Source organism: Molossus molossus, unplaced genomic scaffold (genome assembly GCF_014108415.1).
Source record: "Molossus molossus isolate mMolMol1 unplaced genomic scaffold, mMolMol1.p scaffold_m16_p_18, whole genome shotgun sequence".
Lineage (NCBI taxonomy): Eukaryota > Metazoa > Chordata > Mammalia > Chiroptera > Molossidae > Molossus > Molossus molossus.
In genome coordinates this window covers 18937633-18963348 of record NW_023425353.1, presented here as the reverse complement: position 1 = coordinate 18963348, position 25716 = coordinate 18937633, and the positions used below count along the sequence as shown (strand labels likewise).

The 25716-nt window shown below is 47.1% G+C and overlaps 1 protein-coding gene across 2 annotated transcripts in view; it reads left to right on the top strand.

Moving 5' to 3' along the window:
• The window catches only part of CACNA2D3 (calcium voltage-gated channel auxiliary subunit alpha2delta 3), an 874937-nt gene that overhangs the window by 400007 nt on the left and 449214 nt on the right, over positions 1-25716 (top strand). For both annotated transcript variants that reach the window (XM_036266884.1, XM_036266885.1), the window contains exons 7-9: positions 5658-5718; positions 5808-5958; positions 16880-16954. In XM_036266884.1, coding sequence (XP_036122777.1) covers positions 5658-5718; positions 5808-5958; positions 16880-16954 — 287 coding nt within the window. The remainder of the gene's footprint in view (positions 1-5657; positions 5719-5807; positions 5959-16879; positions 16955-25716) is intronic.

Genomic DNA, 25716 nt, shown 5'->3' with positions numbered 1-25716 from the left:
CCTGTGCTTTCTATCCCAGTGTCCACCAAGTCCTGGACACGGGATGCCACTTTCTGTTGGCAGGTTACCACATGGTGCCCCATGACCACCTCATTATGGTTAGAAGGGTTCTGCAGGCTCATCATCTCCCCGGAGGCAGAGTCATACCCGCACAGGGAGTCTCATCCTGGAGCCTCGTCCTGCTCATGATTTTACAATCCTGTGTGCGTCCAGTTTCCACCTGAGTGGGGCCACCAGTGCTGACGCATCCTTCACGTCCTGGCCATTTCTTACCTCTGTCCAAAGTGATATGGCTGACTGACCACCCTCGGTAATGTTAAATGTATCCATTTAACAAATACATAGTGTCCTTAACTAGACTGAGAGGAAGCTGCTATATGTCATAGTCAGGTCAGTGTCTAATCAAACACAGACACTGATTGAATTTCTGCATGTTGGTAAGAAGCTCAGTTCTTCCTTTCCTAGTATCCAACTCTCACATTCCAGAGCCACATCTCGGGGGGCTCGTTCCAGTAGAAGGTTGATGATCACAAAGGGAACTGGTTTTCTTGTCTTTGTCATGATTTCTGTGCCATGCGAAGGTGGAAGCTGGTTCACAGTACATCCATGAGGAGGGGGCAGGGACTAAGGAACAGAGCTCTCTGCAAGATTGGGCTCATACCTGCTGTTGGCTAGTAATGCATGCAGAGTCGGTTCCGGGCACAGCATTGCTTTAGTGGGTGGAGTCGGTGGATGTTGGAGTTCTTGCCCCGACCAGCTCAGCAGGACCACTCCAATAAATGATCGTGAACACCATAAGTTCTAGTTTTCATAGCAACTCTTGAGCTACTCATTTATCATGGTGAATGGTTTCTCAAGAGGTTGTTAAGGAAGATCACATCAGTTGGATGAAGGAGCTTTTATTTTCTCCGGACGAGTGCACAGCCAATTTCAGAAGACACTTTGAAGTCAACTTTGACTACAACTCAGCTCACATTCAGCTAGCATTCCATTATAGACCAGCTATTTTAGATCTAGAGTTACACTGGGAGGTATTTATTTAAACTTCAGATTTGGGACCAAGTAAAAATGATTGAGGTAGGGATTGGGCAGAATTTACCTAGTTAGGCTAAACCAACACCTTCTACCTCTTGACTTTCCTTCCTTTCCTCCTGCATCTTTCTGGGCTTTGTGCCCTCAGACAGTGAAGAGAAAGCCCTAGATGCGGTGCGATAGTGTTTGTGCAGGTGGCCGGTTGCGGAGATGGCTCGGATGCCATTGGCAGTGCCAGGGACGTTTCAAAAAGACTCCCACTGAGGAGGGAAGAGAAGCAATGGGCTGAGACACCCTTCACCGAGGCAGAGATTTTGAAAAGGGCAGAAATAAATCCAGAGGTGAAAAAGATATTTGGCTTTTATTGTGCTCTTCGTTGTCCTTCTCAGCTCTGTTGGGCAGTCTTAAACCTTCCTGCCACGTGACATTGTATTGGCGGCGTGGCTTGACTTTCAGGCAATGTTGTGTGAAGCTCTCTTCTGTTGGCCCCGCTATTCATTTGCGTGTGTTGAAGGAGAACGTGAAGTCATATGTTGTCTTAGGTGGAATTAACTTTCCTCTAATATCAGACTGACTGACTTTGGGGGACACTCTGTGGGATCTGGGAACGCTGTGGTGTTTTAAATGCAGGCAGATTGGAGCATTCGCATGTGCGGCAGAGAGTTGGACATTACCTGAGTCTCACCTAGGGATGTGCTGAATGTTCTAGAGCCCCCCTCTTCTGCAAGCCAAGCAGGGCAGTCTAGCGATCACGGATGCTGCTGACGAACCGCGAGGGCCTGGGCAGCTAAGTCAGCAGGACGGCATCTTTCCTCCTGTCCGAAGAGGCACGCCCCATCCAGCCTGGGGGTCCCCAGAGGCATGTTGGCATGTCCAGAAATTATGTGGCTCACGGGGGTACTTCTTGGGTAAGGGACAATTCCCTGAATCACAACGTTGGCTCATTTGAGATGAGCCTACTATCATTTCTTTGGGATTTGAAGTGACTTGAATATTTTCAAAATATCTGCTTGTGCAAAGTTACATACTAAAAAGTTGCTATGTCCTTGGGGAGATAGTATCATTTAGACAGAGTTTCCTGAAGTTTGTCTCCTAAAACATTCTGTGGTGAGGTGTGTTTTGGGGAGGGCTTGGTGGTCCAGTTATTTGGTCAGGGCCGCCCCTGCTGCCCCGTGGCGGACACTCAGGACACGCAGGATGCGGGAGCATGTTGAAGGCCTGCAGATGGTACCCGAGGCACAGACACCAGGTTCGTTTTCATTCACTGGAGAACTTCTCAGGGACACCTCATGGAAGTGCCTGGGACACTCGTTCTCGTCCTAACTCGAAGTCCCAGGAAGACGGCTGACCCCCAAAACCGTGAGTCCCTGCCAGGAAACGAAGGTTTGGATCCAGATGTCACATCTGAGCACGTTGACCCCAAAGCCCGACCTGACTTGACGATAGGTGTGACCTTTGTTGTTACCTCCAGGGCAGCTGTGCTTGGACCTGCCCAGAGGTGCTGTGCTCATCCCCACTCCGTGTGTACGGTGTGTCCCGACCAGGGCCGGGGCTCGAGCTCCCTGCCGCCATCGGGCCCCTTTCCTCGGGCGCAGACCTACACATGGTCACTCCGCGCCCCTCAGCTCCCTGCACTTGCCATGCTCCCCACCTCACAACCTCTGCAGACGTTCTCTTCTGGGGCGTGCTTCTTCATCCTTGGGCCACCCCTCACGCAGGTTCACAAGTCTCACCCATATGTAGTGGGTTTTATGGTGTCTCCACCCCACATTCATGTCCACTTGGAGCCCCAGAATGTGACCTTTGGAAATAGAGTCTGTGTAGATGTAATGAGGTAAGTTGAGATTAGATCACACTGGATTTGGGTGGGCCCTACATGCTGGATGACGGGTGTGCTCACAAGAGGCGGAGACACAGGGACACAGAGGGAAGACAGCCAGGTAAAGAGGAGGAAGAGATTGGAGAGATGCACGTCTGAGTCAGGGAGACCAAGGATTGCCGAGGCCACCAGTGCTAAGAGGGGCAGGGAGGGTCTTCCCTGGAGCCTTCAGAGGGAGCGTGGCCCTGCTGTTGGACGTCTGTCCTCCCCGAGAGAACGCATCCCTGTCAAGCCACCCGGTTGGTAGGCCGTTGTTACATCAGCCCTAGAAAACTCATAGACCACCATTCTGTTCTCAGCTTCAAGGAGAGGCTTCTTCACCCTACGGATGAGAGTCACTGTTCACACACTAACGTCGCCTCGGGTACTTCTCCTCCCTGAGGGCTCTGGTTCCTGTATCCAGTGTCTGATTCTCTGCTGGACAGAGGCTCCCTGAGCGCTGGCGGGGCTGGGCCCGTCTTCCTCAGTCACTGCCATGTGTCCGGCAGCGGTCTGAGTGCCAGGAGGGGTTATAAGCCCATTCGAAGAGAAATGACCTCAGTCCAAAGGGTACCATGCAGGGGCACTAATTCCTCCCCTAAGCACAGGGGCATTAAGAGAGAACTGTTTTCTTTAGTCCATTATATTCCACAAACGAGTGAGACCATGCGATATTTGTCTTTCTCTGCTTGGCTTGCTTCGCTTAGCATAATATTCTCCAGGTCCTTCCAGGCCATCTCAAAGGATGAGAGATCTTTTTTTCTTACAGCTGCATAGTACTCCATTGGAATATAATGAACTAAACAAACTGCTGAACAAAATTAACCCAGAGACATGGAGGTGGGGTGCAGACTGACAAGCCTCAGAGGAGGGGACGGTTTGTGGGGGAAGAGATAAACCACAGAACTTACATGCCTGTAGGCATGACCAATGAACATAGACAACAAGGCTGGGGATGGGGCAGGGGGGAAGGGGAGGAGGGTGTCAATGGGGGAAAAATGAGAAACATCTGTAACAAAAACAAATTAATAAATAAAATATTTTTTACAAAAAGACAGAGAACTGTTTTGCCCGGCCGGTATGGCTCAGTGGTTGAGCACTGACCCAGGCACCAAGAGGTCGTGGGTTTGATTCCCGGTCAGGGCACATGCCCAGGTTGTGGACCAAACCTCCAGTGGGGGGCATGCAGGAGGCGGCCAATCGATGTTCTCTCTCATCGATGTTTCTCTGTCTCTCTCCCTCTCCCCTCCTCTCCCTCTAAAACCAATAAAGAAAAAAATATCAAAAAAAAAAGAGAGAGAGAGAAGAGAGAAGTGTTGTCTCCTCCTGGTGGAGCGCACAGTGGTGGGGCTGGGTGGCAGAGCGTGGACGGGCGGAGGATGATCAGATCGACCCGTGGTCTAAGAGCACTACCCACAGTTCAATTCAAGAAACACCCCTGAACGCCTGCCATGAGTCAACACATTAGAAGATAAATTCTTTGTATCGGACTCAGACCAGTTCTTGGTGGAATTACAAATCGGAACGTTACTTAGCCTCACCAGGTGTGGAACTGCCCATGTCAGGAATGCGCGATTCTGGCTGTGCTTGGCTTTGCACAAAGCTGGGTTGTTCGCGACAAACTGCATCCCTGTCCCTCAGTGTGCGCTATCATGGCAGCTTCGCTTTATCTTCATTACCCGACGGCCTTCCATTGGCAGTGGCTTCTCGTGCTTCCATTTTCCGGATCTGTTCCCGGGAACTCACTGAATTAGGCACGTTTGCAGGTGGGAAATGGAGGTATAAGGAAGACAGAACAAAACGACTCTGGGTTGCAACCTGCCCTCTCAGTTATCCGGGTAGTGACGTGGGGGTTCATGGTAAGCACATGACTGTTAGCCAGTGTGGTCCAGACAGCTGGCCGAGAGTGATGGGACAGGGGCCTCTCAGTGCTGGATCCGAGTCATGCTTTGCTCCCGTGAAAATCATTTTTCTCTTCTAATTTTCTTAACTCCAAAGCCTAGGTTTCAAATCCCCCATCTCTGAGCATCGCTGATGGAGGAAAACAACGATTTTCTATCTTATTTTTAGGCAGCACTTTTCTTTTTAAGTTTTATTCTTAAAAACTAAGTTGTAAATAGAGAATGTCAGCCTTGGGCACATCCCGACTGTCCACAAACCATGGAGCTAAGGGTATTGGAAAACACTCTCCAAGCCTGAAACTCAGACTTCATTATACAGCAGAATGAGGGCCATTTTATTTCATTTCAGTGTGGAAGGCCAGGCCAGAACGCCTGATTTAAAAAACAGGAGTCAGGAAAGAACAGACTGGTGCATAGTCTGAGATAGAAGCGTATCAGATGCTTGTACCACCTGCCCCGACCCCCTCCATGCTATAGGCATTACCTCACCCAGGTCCAGGGATGGGGCCCCCCTCTGCCCAGACGACTGTGAATGATGCCCAGGTCCAACAACTTGAGGGACAGTGAGAAATGACCTTGGCGAACTGTATCATTAGCCACGAGAAGTGGCAGGAATCATGTCCTTCCTAGATGTGACCACTGGCCGGCGGGCCTCGGGGCCAGCGGGCTGGGCTGCGTCGCTGTGGGGCGGCAGCCCCCAAGCCGCTTCCCAGAGCTGGTGATGGGGGACGCGGCGAGCTCCGGGGTTGGTCTCTGCGTGCGATTTTTCACCCTGTCCATTCAGTCAGCAAGGCAGAGCAGCCTTGAAATGCTATGAATAAATATTTAAAGTTTCTGGGTTTCTTATAACTCCATTTTTCTTCTAGGGATTAAATGGGAACCAGATGAGAATGGAGTCATTGCCTTTGACTGCAGGAACCGAAAATGGTAAGAAATGGCCAGACCTCTGAGTTTTTATAAAGAAAACTTGCAGAGACGGTCAAGACTCCCTTCTGCTTTACTGCCCCCTGACCTAGGTACATCCAGGCGGCGACTTCTCCAAAAGACGTGGTCATTTTGGTCGACGTCAGTGGCAGCATGAAGGGGCTTCGCCTGACCATTGCCAAGCAGACGGTCTCGTCTATTTTGGACACGCTGGGGGACGACGACTTCTTCAACATCATCGCTGTGAGTGCGGCTGTTTTGTGCTTTCTGTGCACCTCGGGTTCATTTGATCTTTTAGTAGCGTCGGTTCACATTCTTATTGCTTTTGTACACAGAGCGTTGGCTGCCTCAGGCGGGGAGCGGGCAGTCCCCTGTGCGTCCCTGAGTCGTGATTTCGGAGGGGCCCTGGGGGGCTGGATTGCAGCCGAGCTCATTTTCTCTCCTACACGCAGACAGGTGCTGTCATCTGGAAGAGTAGCGCCCGACTTGGTTTTCCTGGGGAGACACCCTTTGCAGGATCAGACCTGGCAAGGTTTTCCTTAAACTGCTAGATTTTCTCCTGCGGAGAGTCACTTTAAACTGGATTAGCCTGATGACAAAGGTAGTGGTAACAGTCATGAGGGTAGGATGATGACCATGTGGACGGCGGTTGTAGACTCTTCACAGAACACTTGATCTCATCCTCAGAGACAGAAGTGGCCATCACGAAGCACTTCCTGTGTGCTGCTGCCTCTCCTCTTCCTGCTCACAGTCACTGCAGGTGGTGCAGGTGGTGTGGGCGTTTTCGCAAGCGCAGCTGCTCCGATTGAGAGGGTGCCGGTACGCGCCTGAGGTCACGGCGCCGGGCCGCGGGAGGTCCGGGGCAGCAGCATCCTCTCTGGAAGGAGCATCGGTCCAGCTTTACAGCCCAGCTGCTCTCCTCTCTCCCAGGGTCTGCTGGGGTTCTTTCATGGCCCTTAGGTCCCCCTTGCCCCTTCCCCAAAGGGTATAGCCACAGCGAGCCCGGTCCTTTTCCCGGAGTACTTACCCAGGTGCTCCTGCCAGGGGTCCGTGTGCTTTGCCTCATCACTTCTATCTGGGGCTGGAGGGTGGCAGCAGGCAGGGGAGGCAGCGTGGTGAGGGGGACAGAGCTTGGGCTTTGGAGCTGGGTCTTACTTTTGGATCCTGGTTCCACCACATACACCTGTGTATCTCGGGGCAAAGCACTCAATCTGAGCATCAGCCCACCAGCCGTGACGCTGGTATGACCCCATCGCCCACAGGCTGCTGCTGGACGGCCTGAGCCAGTGCACGGGAGGCCGTGGTCAGGGGGCAGCGGTGTGAGGCGCGTGCGCATGTGCCGCGAGGATGCTGGTGCTGTGGTCTGCCTGGCTCCCTGAACGGATCAGAATGTGTCATGAAGGGATGACCTCTGGCAGCCTCCTGCACAGGCATGACGCCCCTCTGCTCGCTAGGCAGAGGGCAGGTGTTTACATGACCTTGGGCTTGCAGAGAGATTGCTTGAATCCGCGTCCCCCTACCTGCGTGGGCTTCTGATGGGACTCTGAGCAAAAACACACAACCACAGGGCACTGTGACTTACAGCTTCAGATTTTAAAAAGCCCTAAAGAAGAAAGAGAAAAGAGAATCATAGATTCCATGGACGCGGGGCGAGACCTCGGTGCCTAGGGCCGTGCCTGGCAAATAGGAGTTTAAATATTTATCTCATGAGTGATGCCAGCTGCCGCCTCCCACAGGGCACCCACTGCATTCGAGCCCCTGCTGAGTGTCCTGTGTGGGCTACCTCACCGGACCTTCCCAGCCCTGTGCTGGGTGGCACGGAGACAGGCACCCGAGGCAGAGACGCCTGGCTTTGCCTTCTGCGTCCCCAGCAGAAGTGCAGGGAATGGGGGAGCAGCTCAGCCACCCTCCTGTGGCCTGTGTCCAGGGCACAGTCCTTCCCAAGGGGACGTTCAGACAGAAGTGACTGTAGTTACCAGTCTCCCTGAGGATATGCAAATGTGTCCCGGTCCCCACATATCCCAAAGCTTTTGCAGATAAGAAGCAGCTAATGTGGGACTATCTTTCTTATTAATCTTTAATTACTCACAACGGAAGTATCAGAAATTTGCATAATAAGAAGAGCTAACTAATTACATACTGAATCTTTTATCAGTCAGGATTTATTGTTCTGTTAACAAAACCAATCGATTGAAATAATCTCTGTAAATTCATTAAGATATACAAACAGTGTCAACTCAATAATGAAGAGAGGGTGATTAAGATAATTAAAAATAGACATGCCAGTTATTATAGAACAGTTAAGAAAAAAAATTATTTTTTTTTTACTTCAAATTGTTCCTTTATTTAAAGAAATCCATTAGAAGTCTCATTAACCCTCTCTATACATCTGTTTGTTAGTTTTCAACATAAATGATCAGCTTTAAGACAATATACACGCTCATTTCACTAACTAGAAAGGTACTCTGAACATTTTTACATGAAGCCTCCATTGTGAAATCATAAACTTTTGCTGAAGGAGAAAGAAATGGGCCAAATATGTTAGTGGGTTTGTATCAAAAGCCCGAGGTCACAAAAGGAACCACGGATTAACAATTACCTTTACACATTTATTTTAATACAACATATGTAAAACTTTTAAACAATTCAGAAATGTTCTCATTCCCTTTTCATTTGGCACGTATTCTTCCAATTTTTTTTTATATACATGAACATACATAATTTCCCCCCAAAACTAGAATCACATTTTACAGACTACTCAGCAACTTGACTTTATACTCACGTGTGATCACGTGTGTTTGAAGAGCAGGGCATTCCATCACCTGTAGTTGACACTGATGTTTTTCTTTTTTTTTTTTTTTTTTAATCATCCTCACCCGAGGACATTCTTCCATTCTTTGTTCAGACAGAGTGGGAGGGAGGGAGAGAGAGAAAGAGAGAAACATCGACGTGAAAGGGACACATCGAGTGGTCGCCACCCGCACAACCAACCAGGGCCGGGGACAAACTGCAACCGAGGTACGCGCCCTTAGCGGGAACCGAACCCGGGTCTCTCTGGACCGCAGGCCAATGCTCCAACCGCTGAGCCAAACCGGCCAGGGCGACACTGATGTTTTTCATCCGTACCCCTCGGCCGGGCATATGCTGTTGCTGATCTCTTTTCTGCCCTAGCGTGCCGCAGTGTGAGGGCCCGTGCCAACATTTCTGCAGGATTGGTTGTGCTCCTATTGAGTAAAATCTAGAAGTGAAATCACTACACCAAAGTGCGTGCGCATCGTTAGGTATTGCTGGAATGTCCCCTAAGCAGGGTGTGATGTTGACACTTGTATAAACTGTATCAATGAGCCCATCTTCTGTAACACAATATGGCTGGGTGGCCCAAACCACAGAAGTATATTTACTCCCAGTTCTAGAGGTGGGAAAGTCCAAGATCAAGGTTGGGCAGGGTTTGGTTTGTGGGGAAGGCTCCCTTTGTGGCTTGTAGACAGCTACCTTCCATCTGTGTGCTCAGTGGCCTTCTCTTACGTGCTCATAGAGGGAGAAGGAGAGAGCTGTCTCCTGTGTCTTCTTGTAAGGCCATGATCCCACGATGGGGACCCACCATTATCTATCCCTAATTACGTCCCAAAGGTCCCTTCTCCAAATACTGGCACACTGGGGGTTAGGGCTTAAACATAAACATTTAAGGGGGACACAGACATTCACTGTGTAACATCAACATTTTGAGGGATTTTAATGGTATATTTGTAATTGGCAAATCTCTAGTTGCATTCTGTTGAATTGTCTCTCTCAATCCTAAGTGCATCTTAGTGATTTTGCCTGGGTGAATTGTGGTGGGGTTTTCTCCATCACTTTCTCCTATTGCCACAGTAGCAAAATTGCTCCAGTAGTAGAGCGTACGTTTTTCTTCTTCAGTCTGTTTGAAATGGCCACTTGCCTCTGTCCAGAGGGGTCCCCACTGCAGGCTCTTGGAAGTGCAAGGGGATGGGATGTTGAAACTCCATCCCGGATGCCCCGCCAGTCTGTGTGAGCACCTCGTTCTGTGGCCTGGGTTCCTTTTTGGGAGAGGACACCACCATGCCACCCTTCAGTGCCCTGTCAGCTTTCTCTTGCTCGCTGGGTAGATGTTTGAGGAGAAATTTTAGTGTTTTAGAGAGAAAGTAAAGAAAAGGGTGTTTGTTTCCAGGGTTGGAAGCCCTCATGCACTGTAGACTTTGTTTGTACAAATCTAATCCATCGTTGCCTTTGGTTTTCAGAGCCATCCCGGGGGCGGGAGGAGAGAGATTTAATGAGTGGAAAAGGCTTTCCTTGGCCATTCCTGTCGTTTTTGCATGTTTGTATTAAGTTCTTTGCTAAATGCATCTTGTGTATTATATTGAAAAGCTTTCAACCCAGGGGAGAATAAACACGAGAAGATGGCGTTAAAAACTGTTTCGGCTTTCAGGGGCAGGGTATTACAAAATCTGTCTAAGCTGATGACCTGAATGATCGAATTATAACAGGACACTTGAAATATGAGAGTGAGGTTGTGCATCCGAAGTTAAACTTAAGATCCAACCACTGGTGCATGAAGGGAGAGATCTCTGACAAGGGAAAAGGCACATTTTTTCTGACTCACTTTGAAGTCTAACTCCAAGCCATGCAGTAAATTAACACCGCTATCATAAAAATGAGGGCGCTGATTCTGTCCCGTCCGATTCTGAAGCTGGAAAGATGATTGTACAGGTGTCTAAAGCCGTGCATTAGCTGAATGCGGTATCAACCAGGCTGCTGTCGCTAAATCCGTTCCAATACCTCCTGCAGCCCGCGTCGGTGCAGAGAAGAGACTCGTTTGTTCGTTCAGCCCAGAACTTTCTGCGGCCCTGGTTTCAATTTGCAGAATTTTCTTTAAAACCATCTCTCCAGTGCTTTGCCTGCTGTAGATTTGCTTTTTAAAGTAATCAATTCCGTATTAAAAGTAGGAGGATGGTATTTTCTTTCAGTGCTCATTTGTTCTATACTACTAATTATGTCCAGTCGTGTTTCCAATTATACAAGAAGCTTTTGTAATGCAAAAGATGCCTGGGACCCCTTGTGCTGGTGAAAATACTGTGGGTTCATCTGCTTCGTTACATAATCCCTACACATTTCCATTCTAAAGGTTATTTAATCAAAAGTGCACCAATAAAACCATAAAAATCTTTAATGGCATTCCAGCAATTCGCATCAGCCTCCCGGCACTGCAGGAGCCCGCGTTTGATTCTGTGGCGCTTTTGTGGGATCCAGGATTCTCGAAGGCGGACCCACTTACTTCCTGTGCTTTTTATTTATCTGTTTTTTTTGGAGGTGGTAGACATTCTCATCTCTCTTTTTTTTTTTTTTTTTTTTTTTTTGTCTCTGTGTCAACTTTCCCCCCCCCCAAGCTTGGTTCTTCTCTATCAGCAAACTTCTCTACAATTTCACCTTTTGTTTCTTTGTTCTGATTATTTATTCATTCCACAGGTACTGGTGAGTGCTAACAGTGAAGTAGTGGGGCTGTCCTTGTACGTAGTGCAGACACGTTGTCTTCCCTGGTGGACCTGGAGGCTCGGTGAGGGCTGGTGTGGGAACATCCAGGGGCAGGTGCTACAGTAGAGAGGCGGGTGCGTGCAGGAGAGGGGCGGCGAGGGCTGGGGGGCACGGAGCTGGGCATGCAACCACCTGCGGGCTCAGCGAGGGCCTCTTGGCAGAAGTGATGACTAGGGGACACTCTGAGATAGGCATCGGCCAGACATACGCAATGAGGAAGGGCAGGAGGAAGCAAGCGCACTGAGGGGAAAGTACTGTCTGCCGGTGGTGGACACCCCCTTCCACCCGGGACACCCCCTTCCACCCCCTTTCACCCCCTTCCACAGGCGTGGCGGGGCCGAGCGAAAGGCGTGTGTCTGGACACGGGGCTGGGCGAACGGCTGAGGCAGGCAGAGCACGGGTGGGCGTACTGAGGGAAAGGACCGGCCTGGATTGAGAGTGTGGTCAGCGCAGAGCGAGGCTGGGGTTGCCTCTGCAGACAGCTGACAGCGCAGGAGTTTCAGCGGCACAGGGATGTGTTGAGAGGTCCCCTTGAAGTCTCTGCCTCCCGAGGTCTTCACTCATTCTCCTTCTTGTAGGCAACTGATGAGCTTCTGTTAGGCCTGAAGCGCCATTGCTTTCATTGGCCACGTCGCGCTTCTACAGTGGAGCGGGGTGCAGAGTGCTCAGTCGCACCAAGAGCCCCGAGTCCGCCATCCTCTACTCTCTGCCCTCTGGGCTGCGACCCCCACTAACCAGAGTGACACGGTTCCACACGAGTGCTGACTGCGGGACCTTGGTGGGCGAGTCCGGCCCATTTTTGTTTGTTTATAGATCCTTGTCCAAAACGTTCTGGCCATTCATTTAATGGAAACTTGCCTTTCCTAGTTTAGATCATCATTAAGATTCCCATTGAGGATGTTGCTGTATCTTTAAAATGAGAGGTGTCAGGAAAGCTTGCAGAGATTGGGGACAGGAAGGACAAGGAGGACCATGTGGTAGCCCTGCTCTAGGAGCACGGAGAGGGTGGCTGGCACAACGGAGGGGGTGGCTGGCACAGCGGAGGGGGAGGCACAGTCCGTGCGAGAAGAGAGGGCTGGGATGTAGCATAACACTGAAGATCAAGGGTGATTTCAAGCCTGATTTTGTTTTGGGGTGGCTCACGGCAGCATCAGAGATGAGCGCATTTCCTTCTGAAAAGGAAAGCAGACGTTATCTGCAGATGTAATGAGCCTATTCTTTTACTAATGAGAGCAGGGAAATAGTAGTTCATGATCACTCCACAGTGATGATCATGGGGACCTTAGCCAGTACCTGATGTCCCTGGCACACAGAGGTGCTCAGTTCATAGCCAGTGAGCGCACACAGGAGCAGAGGTGTCCCTGGCAGATGACTTTCTGGAAGGGGATTGGGCAGCAAGCTGGTTGCTCTATCTTCATGTCTGGTCTGTCAGAGACCCCAGTCCCCGAGAGGGTTCAGAGTGGGGCCCCGAGTGGGGTAGTGTGTGGCCACACACCTGGTGATTTCTGTCTCAGGTATGTAGACAGTCGCACGTGCCCATGGGTGAAGCACTTCCCTCCAACAAGTGCAGAGTCTGTGCTCTCCAGAGGATTTCAGGGGCATTGCCATCGCCCCCCACGTCCCCTTCCTACTTAGCAAGTGCCAATTCAACCGGAGGGTGCACGGTAGTATTTTCTCCGTGTGGCACGCATCACACGCACGTAACATTTTCTTCCTTTCTGTGCGTGTGTGCGTGTGTGCCAGACGCTCCCTTCCTGTGTCTTATGTTCCAGGTTCTGCGTGGCTCTCCTGCATCAGCTCATTCAATCCTCACAGTGAGATTGGGGGGGGGGGTTCCGTTCAATCCCCAGTTTCCCCGACACAAACACTGTGGCTCAGAGAGCCAACGGGCCTTGGCCTGGGTCGCCCAGTTAGTGTGTGGCAGAGCCTGTCTGCTTCGCCTTGTGTGAGCCAGAGGAGGGGATCCAACCAGAGGAGCGAAGGGGAGAAGGAAACCAACAGTGATGGAGGCCCTGTGTCTACATGGCTGTTTCTGAGCTCTTTAGGAGGTGAAGGTTCTTTGTCCATCTCCTCGGCATGTGGTTGGTGGGCTGGCTGGACCATCTCCATGGCGGTTTGGGTCCTCTCCTGTTCTGCAAAGAGCGTCTTCCCATTTCCCAGAAATTTCAGAAACAACTTACCACGTTTGGAGGGAAAGGGGGCTGGTTGAGTTCCTCTTTAGGGCTCAATCCTGGTAGTGGGAAGGAGCAAAAGCAAATGACGGAAGCAGACTCCACGTTGCCAGTGACAAAGTGCACCCCCTCCCTCTTCCTTAGGCGATCTCCCCGGGGGTTCACAGGGCCATTCTATCTCAGGGCTGAGGTGGCCCGAGCTGCAGCTGCAAGGCGATATGGCCATCCCGCATTACTGTTTCAGAGGAGAAATCGAGGGAACGTCCATAAAAATGCAGAAGAGAAAGGTTTCCAGACAGAGCTGCTGGGAGCTCGGCAGCCGTTCCACACGAGGGTGCCCTTGGTGTCCCCGGGAGGAGCTGGGGTGGCATGGTGAGCTTGCCCAGCCAGCGGGCCTCCTTGGCACAGCGGCCTGGTGTGCACCGTCCGCTCGCACACGGCCGAGCCCGGCTCCCTTTGGTGATACAGACCAGATTGCTCAGCATAGCTTTGCCCTGATGCAGTCAAGGGAAATTAGTCAACTGCAAGCTTGGATGATGCCACTAACAAGCTGGCGGGGGTTCAGAAGAGCAGATTCCTCCGCTGTGGCCACGGCTCACACAGTGACGGTGAGCATGGTTTTGATTACTGCACATGTTTCTCCCTGATGAGGGCAAGAACTGCGTGGTCTTCTTCGCTTTTAAGTCTCCTCTGAGCCCCCCACAGGCACAGGCCTTCCCTTTAGCAAAGCAGTTTCAGGGCTCTTGCCTCATTGGATCCTCATGGGGACCCCTGGAGGGGAAACAGAAGGTGAAGTAGCACTTTCTTATGCATAAGAATCTGGGATCAGAGAGGTTTAGTGACTTCCCCAAGCCACACAGTGAGCACCTGGTGAAGGTAGACCTTAGACCGTGCAGCCCCAAGAGTCAACGTTGAGAGTGTGCATTAGGCAGACGTAGGTGAAGCTTTCTCTTTCCCTGGAAAACAGAGTTGGAAAGTTTATGGCTGCAGGTTGTGAAACCCCTGAACGAGGGCTGCTCCAGCCTCTAGGCTTCTCCTCATCTTGGCAGAAGAGGGGTTCAGCAGTACCTCCAGGACCCACGCTCGCTCCCTCTGCCCACACTGTCTTCCGTGAACCTTGTCCCACGATTAACCCGACCCCTCGTGGTTGCAGAATGACTTCAACTGCATAGGGCCATCCCAGGTGCCAACAAAGGCAGTGGAGAGAGAAGAGTTTTCCTTTAGTTCAAAGGAAAAAGATTCATTGAAACTACCCAGAAAACCACCCCTTCACATTTCATTGGCTGAGAAGGAGTCACCTGACCACCCCTCATGGCAAGAAGGGCTATGAAAGCCCGCATCCAGCGGAGGGACCGGGCGGCTGTGATTGGCTCAGATGACTCTGCTGTAGTGGGAATAGCTATATTGTCACCCTGAACCAACTCAGTTCACAGGGGGTGGAGGACGGGGTGGCCGCTCCTTCCCCCCCAGCAGCTTCTATGGGCAGTCCAACGTGACTGAAAACTTGGGAGAAGCTCTTCTTAGGTTGGACTTTGCGGTTGCTTTCTGGATCCTGAGATGATGTCCTGTTTGATCACGAAGAGCTGCCATTGGTCAGTGGCTCATTCGGAATTGCAGGGATGCCGTGTCTCCGTGCCTCATCGGGAGAGACCTAAGCCCTAAGACCACTGAGCCATACTCTTCCAAATGGGTCTGTATGCCTAGACAAAGAACCAAGTTAAAGAAGGAGCAAAAGTCAGAGTAATGACAAATGGAGGCTTGGGGACCAGAGAGGAGGAATTGGGGGCTTGGTTGTCCTCAGGCCAGTGGCTGTGAGGTTAGGCTACCTGGGACTGAGTCTGGACTCCACTACTTATGTAGGACTATGGGCAAGTGGATCATCCTTGCTCTGCCTCAGTTTCCCTATCTGCAAAGGGGAAGTAATTGGGAATGCGTACCACTCGCGGCTGAAATGCCCTGTGGGTGGAGGATAAGTGCTCACTGACAGTTAAGTGCCGAATCGTGTTATCACGACTCCTGCTGGCTTGTGCGCACCTCGGCACTGACCCCGATGCACCCATCCCTGTGGCAGCAGCTGCCAGTCTGCTCCTCCTGAGTCTGTTCCTGCCTGTGTCCAGAGCAGTTGTTCCGAGCTCACCTCTATTTCACTCATCCCCTGTTCATCCTCCACGGTCCTCCGTGTGCTCAGTCCTCCGGTCCAGATGCCCTAGCCAGACTGTGCCTGAGATCTGGGCCTGCGAGAGATGGTCCTCCCCTCAGGAGCCCTGCGGGGGTTGATGAAGTGGGAAGTGCCCTGCCATTGTCATTGAGCAGATGGCTCCCAGGCACCCACTGTGGGCTCAGCTCTGTGCTGCCACAGGGGATGCACTGAGGAATCAGACATGGATTCCAACCTCGTGGCGAGGGAGCCAGGCACCGGGCAACATGAATTCCGTACTCGGGAGAGGGGGCCGCGCCTGCCCCTGAGGCTGCTCCCCAGGGAGGCAGGAATGAGCTGACCCCAGGATGAACAGGAGTCAGCCAGGGGATGCCAGGGTGCAGGCTCCAGGAGAGGGCCCAGTGGGGGGAGCCTGAAGGGAAAGACAGGACCTGTCAGAGGACAGGAAGGGAAGTTGGGCTGCTGGTGCTGAGTTCATGGCGGAGGACTGATGAGTGGAGATGCTAGAAAGGTCAACAGCTGCCAGGTGTTCCGAGCCTCGCCAAGGCCTGGGAAGGTTCATCTGGTGAACATGGGACCTGTGAGGGGTTGACAAGAGGTAGCAATCAGATTTATATTTTGGAAGGACCAGCCTACCTCCAGTGCAGAGAACCATGCTTGACAGGAGAAAAGAAGAGCATTTAAATTTCTCTTCCTACTTGTGAGCTTTGGACAAAAACAAATGGTCTTATTCTGGGTATTCTGGGATCAAAACTGATTGGAAGGTGGGCGTTGGCCTCTGTGGGAGGTGGTCTCACCGTGCGCGAGGAAGGTCGTGACCCACACCTGCCTGGCCTCCCTGAGTGACCAGGGACATCGAGGCCTCTCCTCTATTCTGTCCTCACACACGTGTGATCCACACATGGTTCCCTGGGCTCCGTGAAGCCAGGACAGGAGCTCAAGCTCTACCTGCCAAGGCTGGGACGCCCTTTCCAGCCCTCAGGGACGCGGGCTGTCGGCCACGCCCAGGGCGCCCATGCTCGGAGCCGCTCCAAAGGGTTGTCACCAACTCTTCACACTGAGCAGCCACCAGCACGTGCTCTGGATGCTTCTTCTTCAAACAGGGGAAGAATCAAGTCTGTCTGGGGCACATAAGCTCAGTTTCTCTAGGGACACACGTTGGAAAAGTCATCTTATCAGAATGAATGGAGCCTGTGATCGTGCGGCTCTGGTTTGTGTGTGTGTTTACGTGACTAAGCAGGACCCGCTACATGCTGAACTGTTTCCTCTTGGCTGTTCCTCTCTGCAGTACAACAAGGAGCTGCACTACGTGGAGCCTTGCCTGAACGGGACGCTGGTGCAAGCCGACCGGACAAACAAGGAGGTGAGGCGGCTGCAGGCGGCCGTGGCCCTCGGGTGGTCCCTGTCCTAACTGTCTCAGCCTATAGACATGTGTCAGCTGTACTGGTCTCTCACGGAGGGCCTCAGAGCCCCAGGGTGTGGAACCTGTAGGAAGAGGCCGCATGAAATCGCGGCACTGAGATGAATGCGTGGAGTTCAGATGCTCGTGAATCTGAAACCATCGCACGGGTTTTCTTTTCCTCTCACGCTAAGCACATCCTGTGTCGTGCTTGGCACCTAGGTTGATGACGTTGAAAAAATAGGATGCTTGCTGAGATTTTAAAGACAATTGAAGTCGCATGTTATATTATTATTGCTTTCAATACAGTGGGTTAAATAATTGTTGGGGTGGCTATGGGGTAACTTGTCTCCTGGGTTAGAAGGTAAACTTTATAAGGCTAGGGATGATGTCTGCTCTCTGCTGCTCTTGTGCTCAAACATCACCTGCTCCATAAATGTGATGGGGCCAAAGGAAGCTGGGTTACAGGAGGACCTTGAGTGGGATAGAAGCTTACCTTCCAGTTGGAGCATTCCAGGAAAATTCCCAGAATCTATTTCTAAAAAATAAATCTTGTCTCCTTTAGGCTATCTTTACATGTGTCAGTACAACCACTACAGCTGCCAGTACCACTCCTGCTGGGCCAGGTGACAATTCAGGCTGAAAGTATAGTTATGACTACAACAATGTCACACCTCCTGGGACTCATAGGTGCCATTACTCACATTGTTTTGTTGTAACTGCCAGATGGGTATAATGACATAGTGCTCCTGCCCTGGAGAGTGGACCCCCATGGGGTGGCTGAGGCCCATGGCCAAGGCAGGCCTCTGTGAGGCACTGTGTGCTGGGGAGAACCCTTGCCCGAATGGGAGTGACTTGGTGCTATCTTAGATGCAAGAGGTAGAAGCACCTGGTTGGACATCTTTGCAGGAATGAATGACAGAGGATTGAGAACAATTCATTACCACTGGAACACAGGTGAGAAGGAAAAAATTATACCAGAATTAACATCCAAGCTTCAGTTTGAGGTGAAGAAATATCATACATAACAAACTTGGTTTTTATGAGAGAGAAACAGGTACATTGTAGTTCAAAGAACAAGTGTATCTAGGGAATGTTTGTTTATGGCCCTTTTCTAGGCTAAGGTGAGAACAAATAACATACCTACAGGCAGATTTTTCTAGGGACTTTCCCTTTGTTTGGCTATTGCCTGGGTCTGGATTCCATCCCTTTCCCAATATAGCAGCATCAGAACATTTTCTAAGCCTCCGAGAAGTGTCCAGTGATGGTGCTTGCAACAGTAAATAGAAAAGATGCTTAAAATGATCAAGGCCTTCCTTTAGGTAACTTCCCAATGAACAGGGTCTGTTTGATATTTGGAGATACTTGGAGATACAAAGTCTTATGAATGAAAAAAAATTGTTAGAGAAGGTGGGCTAAGAATTTATGTAAAATTGTCTTTGCATTTATGGGTATTGAAGACTGGAGTGGTTTTGAATATAGAAAGCAATCCAGACTCTGATTCTGCCAATATGGAGTAGCCACATTTCAATTAGATTCACCCCCTTACAAATAAAAATCCCTGTACACAACCTAATCTAAAGACATAGGGGAGTTCCCTAGATTTTTTTATTGATTCCCATAGATCCCAAAAAGAGCAATCCAGATGACTCCCACCCGAACTAACAATAGACACAGATTTAAAAAAAAACAAAACAAATCTTTTCCTCTAGCTAAAGGACCAGAGGGGTGGCCTATCCAAGAGAGCCTTTGAGATAATACCTTTCCTACTCCAGCCAAACACCAATGGGACAATGTGTAGCTCTCCACGGTGGGGCTGAGCAGAGAGTTATTCTCCATCCCACCAACATCCACTTGCTGCATACACCTCAACAGAAAGATTGAATGCTAAGGAAAAAGATGGAATGGGACTTGGAGTCTCATGATATATAATCCAAAATGCTCAGAATGCAATACAAACATTCCCTGTCATCCAAGACCTGGGAAAATCACAACATGAGTGAGCAAAGATAATCAACACAAGTCAATATTGACATGAATCAGATGTTGAAATGATCCAGTTCATTCAACAAGCAATTAGGAATTCTCTTCAAGCAAACAAAAAAATCAAAAATCTCAGCAAAGAAATGGAAGTTACAAAAAAGAGCCAAATGGAAATGATAGAACTGAAAAAATATGGTTACAAAAATAAAATGCTCATTGGATCGGCTCCCTAGCGGAGATGATAGGCGATAACACTAGTGAACGTTAGGACAGAGCAATAGAATTACCCAATCTGAAGAGCAGAGCGATAACGGACTGGAATAAACAGAGTCCCTGGGGCATGTGGGGCAATAACAAAAGCAAGCAGTCATGTCAGGGAAGTTCCAGGAGAGGAGAAAGAGTAGAACTGGATAGATGTTTGACGATATATTGTCTGAAAACTTCTCCCAGTTAATGAAAGGCATAAATATATGCATTCAAGAGTCTAAGCAAATTCCAAATAGAATAAACCCAAGTAAATCGATGGCGAGACACATAATAACTAAACACAATTAGACAAGGCAATACAAACTTGATAGCAGCCAGAGAGAAAGGACATGTTACTAAAATTACTCATTTGAATGACAGCAAGTTTCTTGTGAAATCATGGAGACCAGAAGGAAGTGACATAGTATTCTTCAGGTACTGAAAGAAAAGAACTGTCAACCCAGGATTCTATATTCAATGAAAATATCTTTCATGAGTGAAGGGGAAATGAAGACATTTTCAGATGAATGAAAACTATGAGAATTTATTGCCAGTAAATCTACCCTTAAAGAATGGGTAGAGACGTTCTCCAAATAGAAAGGAAATAACAGAAAAAGGATTGACACTTCAGAAAGGAGAGAAGCCCTGGCCGGTTTGGCTCAGTGGTTAGAGTGTCAGCCTGCAGTCTGGAGAGACCCGGGTTCAGTTCCTGCTAAGGGCACGTATCTTAATTGCAGTTTGTTCCTGGCCCTGGTTGGATCGTGTGGGTGGCAGCCACTCTATGTGTCCCTTTCACATCAATGTTTCTCTCTCTCTCTCCCACTCTATCTGAACAAAATATCGAAAAATGTCCTCGGGTGAGGATAAAAAAAAAAAAAAAGAAAGGAGAGAATATTAGAATGGGTAAAAATAGGAGTAAGTATAATAGACTATCCTAATTCTCAGGAGGTTCTTAAATCATATTTGATAGTTGAAGCAAAAATTATAGTATCGCCTGATGTGGTGCCCAATGTTTGTTGAGGAAATACTTAAGACAATCATATTTTTAAAGTATGGAGGGTAAAGGAATCTAATTTCTACATTTTAGTGGAATTGGTAAATGCTGATACCAGTTAATTGTGACAAGTTACATATTTATAATAACTAGAGCAACTGTAAAGGAAACAATAAAAAGAGATATACTCATAAAGTAACTCACAGGAATTTAGAAACAGGATGAGATGACTGAGAAAATGAACAGGAAAAAGACATAAATTGGTAGACTTAGGTCTTAATTAATTGACATAAGTGGTTTAAACACAACAATTAAAGAATAGATTGGATGAGTGGATTAAAAAAATGATTCAACCATGTATATTTGCAAGAAATTCACTTGAAATGCAAGGACATGGGTATGTTGAAAGTAAAAGGATCGAAGAAGATATACAATGCAAACATCAATAGGAGTGGCTATATTAACTTCAGGTAAAGTCTTCAGAGCAAAGAAAATCATTGGACAATGAAGGGAAATATATAGTGATAAAAGGGTTAATCCACCAGGAAGACATAACAATTCTAAATGTGTCTGGACTAAACTATGAAGCTTCAGAACACATGAAGCAAAAATTAACAGAGCTGTTGATTAGTGATATTGAGCATATTTTTATATGTCTGTTGGCCATTCATATGTCCCCTTTGAAGAAATGTCTACTGAGGTCCTCTGCCTATTTCAATCAGATTGTTTTTGTTGTTGTTAACTTGTATGAGTTTCTTATGTATTTTGGATATTAACCCCTTATCAGATGTATCATTGGCCAAGTGTCTATTGATAGCCAAATGGGTAAAGATGTGGTACATATATTCAATGGAATATTACTCAGTCGTAAGAAAGAATGAAATCTTGTGATTTGCAACAACATGGGTGGACCTAGAGGGTATTATGCTAAGTGAAATAGTCAGATAGAGAAAAACAAATACCATATGGATTCACTTAAATGTGAAATCTAAAATACAAAACAAATGAACAAACAAAATAGAAAATTTATAGGGAGAACAAATTGATGGTCACCAGATGAGAGGTATTGAGAGAATGTGTGAAAAAGGTGAAAGGGATTAAGAAGTACAAATTGTCAGTTATAAAAATAGTCATGAGAATATAAAGTACAGCACAGGGAATACAGTCAATACCATAATAAAATTATATGGTGTCAGGTGGGTACTAGACTTATTGGGGTGATCACTTAGTAAGGTATATAAATGTCTAATCACTATGCTACACTCCTGAAACTATTATGATGTTGTATATCTACTGTAATTCAAAAATAAATTTAAAAAATTTATACCGCTGGGAGTAGAAATAGAAATACCTACGGTTACAGGGACTTGTACACTTCACAGTCTTTAATTGATAGACCACTAAGTTGGAAGTCAGCAAGGATATAGAAGAACTGAACAAAATTATCAATCAATAAGATCTGAATAACATTTATAGAATACTTTACCCCCAAACAGCAGCATACACATTGTTTCCAAGTACCCATGAAACATTAACCAAGATAAAACATATCCTGGGTCATAATACAAACCCCAACAACTATAAAAAAGTCGACATCATACTGAGTAACTTGTCTGATAATAATGGAGTCCAACTAGAAATCTATAACAGAAAGATGATAGAAAAATCTTCAAACACTTAGAAATGAAGCACCCGTCTAAATAATGCATGCATCAAAGAGGAGGTATTAAAGGAAATATAAAAAACATAAAATTAAATGAAAATAAAGACAGCATAACAAAATATGTGGGACAAAGCTCTTACAGTTTTTAGAGAGAAATTTATAGCACTGAATGCTGACATTAGAAAGAGGAAAGCCTGGCCCTGGCCGGTTTGGCTCAGTGGTTAGAGCGTCGGCCTGAGGTCCAGAGAGACCCGGGTTCAGTTCCCGCTAAGGGCATGTACCTTGGTTGCAGTTTGTCCCCGGCCGTGGTTGGTCGTGCGGGTGGCAGCCACTCTATGTGTGCCTTTCACATCGATGTTTTTCTCTCTCTCTCTCTTCCTCTCTCTCCCTCCCACTCTATCTGAACAAAAATGAAAAAATCTCCTCGAGTGAGGAAAAAAAAAAGAAAGAGAAAAGCCTCAATAGCCTAACTTTCTACCACAATAAACTAGAAAAAGGAAAGCGAAATAAACCAAAGCAAACAGGAAAAGAAATAATAAAAAGCAGAAACCAATTAAATTGGAACAGGTTGACAGTAGAGAAAAATCAATGACAACAAAAGTTTGTTCTTAAAAAAATAAATAAAAGATACTGATAAACCTCTAGCAAGACTGTTGAAAATAAAAGGAGAGAAGTTAGCCCTGGCCGGTTGGGCTCAGTGGTTAGAGCATTGGCCCAAAGACCAAAAGGTTAATGGTTCAACTTCCGGTCAAGGGCACATAAAGAGGTTGCAGATTCAGTGCCCAGACACGGTCAGGAGGCAACCAATCACTGTGTCTCTCTCATATCCATGTTTCTCTCTCCCCCCCCCTCCCTCCTTCTCTTCCACTCTAAAAATCAATGGGGAAATATCCTTGGGTAAGGATTGACAAAGCAAAACAAAAAAAGAAGAGAGGTTACAAATCACCAATATCAGAAGTGAAACAGGGAATATCATTACAGCTACTGCAGTAATTAAAAACAATAAAAAGTATATTACAAACAATTTAACACTCATACATTTGAGAACATAGAAGAAGTGGGCCAAATACTCAAAAACTACAAGCTATGAAAATTCAACCAAGATGAAACAGATAACCTGAATAGTCCTATAAATATTCAAGAAATTGAATTCATAATATAAAGTTCCAAATATTTTTTTGAGTCCTAAATGATTTCACTGGATGATTCTAAAGCATTCAAGCATTTAAAGAAGAATTAACACCAATTTTACAGAATCTCTTCAGAAAAAAGGAAGAGAAAGAAAATCCCTCCAAGTTTTTTTTAATAAAGTTAATAATTCCCTGATAAACCAAAATACAGAAGAAAACTACTGATCAGTATTCCTCATGAACTTATAAGAATCATCAACAAAATTTTAGCACATCAAATCCAACAATGTACATAAAGAATTATACACCATCACCAACAAGGATTTAGTCCAGGTATATAAGGCTGGTTCAACATCAGTATCCAACCAGTTCATGTAACTCACCATATTAATAGGCTAAACATGAAAAATCATATGATCACATCAATTAACTCAATAAAGGCATTGAATAAAACCCAACACACATTCACAATTAAAAACTTTAAAACTTTCAGCAAAACAGGAATAGGGGTATCAAGTTGATAATGACCATCCAAGGACACTTTTGCATTCATCTTCAGATAGAGCGGGAGAGAGAGGGGAAGAGAGAGAGAGAAACATCGATGTGAAAGAGATGCATTGACTGGCTGCCACCTGCACAACCCCAACCGGAGCCGGGGACAAACTGCAACTGTGGTACATACCCTTAGGGGGAACCGAACCTGGGTCTCTCTGGCTGATGTGCTAACCACTGAGCCAAACTGGCCAGGGAAACAGTGAAAGTTTTAAAGTTTTTCCTCTTAAGATCAGAATAGGCAAGGATGTCCACATTTACAATTCTTTTTGTTGTTGTTAATCCTCACCCAAGGGATTTTTTCTGTTGATTTTTAGAGAGAGTAGAAGGGAGGGAGAGAGGAGAGGGGAGAGAGAGAGAGAGAAACATTGATTGCTTGCCTCCTGCATGCACCCGACCTGGATAGGGATTGAACTTGCAACCCAGTTACGTGCCCTTGACCAGGAATCGAACCTGTGACCCTTAGGTGCACTGTCTGGTGCTCAAATCACTATCCTAACCTAGTGTTGTAAGTTCTAGCAGTGCAATAAAAGTAGAAATATAAATAAAAGGCATACATACAAGCCAGCCCCGGCTCAGCGGTCAGAGCATTGGCCCATGGACTGAAGGGTTGCAGGTTTGATTCCCTGTCAAGGGCACGTACCTCAGTTGCAGTTCAGTTTCTGGCCCTGGTTGGCATTGTGTGGGAAGCAACCAACTGATGTGTCTCTCACATCTATGTTTCTCTCTCTCTCTCTCTCTCTCTCTCTCCCTCTCTCCCTCCCTCCCTCTTTCTCTCCCTCCCTCCCTCCTTCCCTTCCACTCTATCTAAAGATCAATGGAAGGGTATCCTCAGGTGAAGATTAACAACAACAACAACAATAATGAAATAAAAGGCATATAGGTCAGAAAGGAAGATATGAAACTATCCCTATTTTCAGATGGCATGACTGCATATGTAGAAAATCCCAGTGAATCTACCAAAAATGCAAAACCCCAAAACACTCCTAGAACTAATAAATGAGTTCAGCAAAATCACATATATAAGATAAATACACAAAAACCGATCACATTTCTATATACTAACAATGAACATGTGGAAATCTAAATTTTAAAACAATACCATTTACAATTGCTGCAAAGAAATAAACAATAAAACTTGTACAGGCTCTACATGCTGTAAATTATAAAATGCTGATGAAAGAAATCAAAGAAATCCTAAATAAATGAAGGGACTTACCATGTTCATGCATGGGGAGACTCAACAGAGTAAAGATGTCAATTCTCTTCAAATTGATCTGTGAATTTAAAGCAATTCCTATCAATCCCAGCAAAGCTCTTGTAGACAAAGACAAGGACAATCTAAGATTTACACAGAAAGGCACAGGACCTAGAATAGTAAAACAATCTGGAAAAAGAAGAATAAAATAGAAGGAATCAATCTACCTAATGTTAAGACCTAGCAATGAAGACAGTGTGGTATTGATGGAGGAGACTATAGATCGATGGAATAGAAGAGAGAACTTAGAAATATACCCATACAAATATGCCCAATCGATTTTTGACAAAGGTACATAAACAATTCAACGAAGGAAGGATATTCTTTTCAGCAAATGGTGCCAACACATCCATAAGTATGCGCACGCGCGCACACACACACACACACACACACACACACATTCATACATCAAATAAAGCAAAAACAAAACAAAACTGACTCAGGCCTCACAACTTAAACAAAATAAAACTCAAATTGGTCAAAGATTTAAATGTGAAATGTATAACTCTGTCACTGTCTGAAAATATGTAGGAGAAAACCTTTGGAATCTAGAGTTAGACCAAGAATTCTTAGGCCTGACACCAAAAGCACAGTCCATGAAAGGAAAATTTGACATAATGGATCTCATCAAAATTAGAAAAAAAAATTATGCTATGTGAAAGACACTGCTTGAAAGGATGAAGAGATACGTGGTTTTCAAATACCTCCCAGAGCCTAGGAGAAGATATTTGCAGACCACATATTAGATAAAGAATGAGTACATAGAGAATTTATAAATAACTCTCAACAAACAATCCAGTTAGAAAGTGGGCAAAGGCCACAAAGAGGCATTTTACTGGAAAGGACATACAGACAGCAGTCAGTACATGGAAAGACATTCTATATCACTAGCCACTAGAG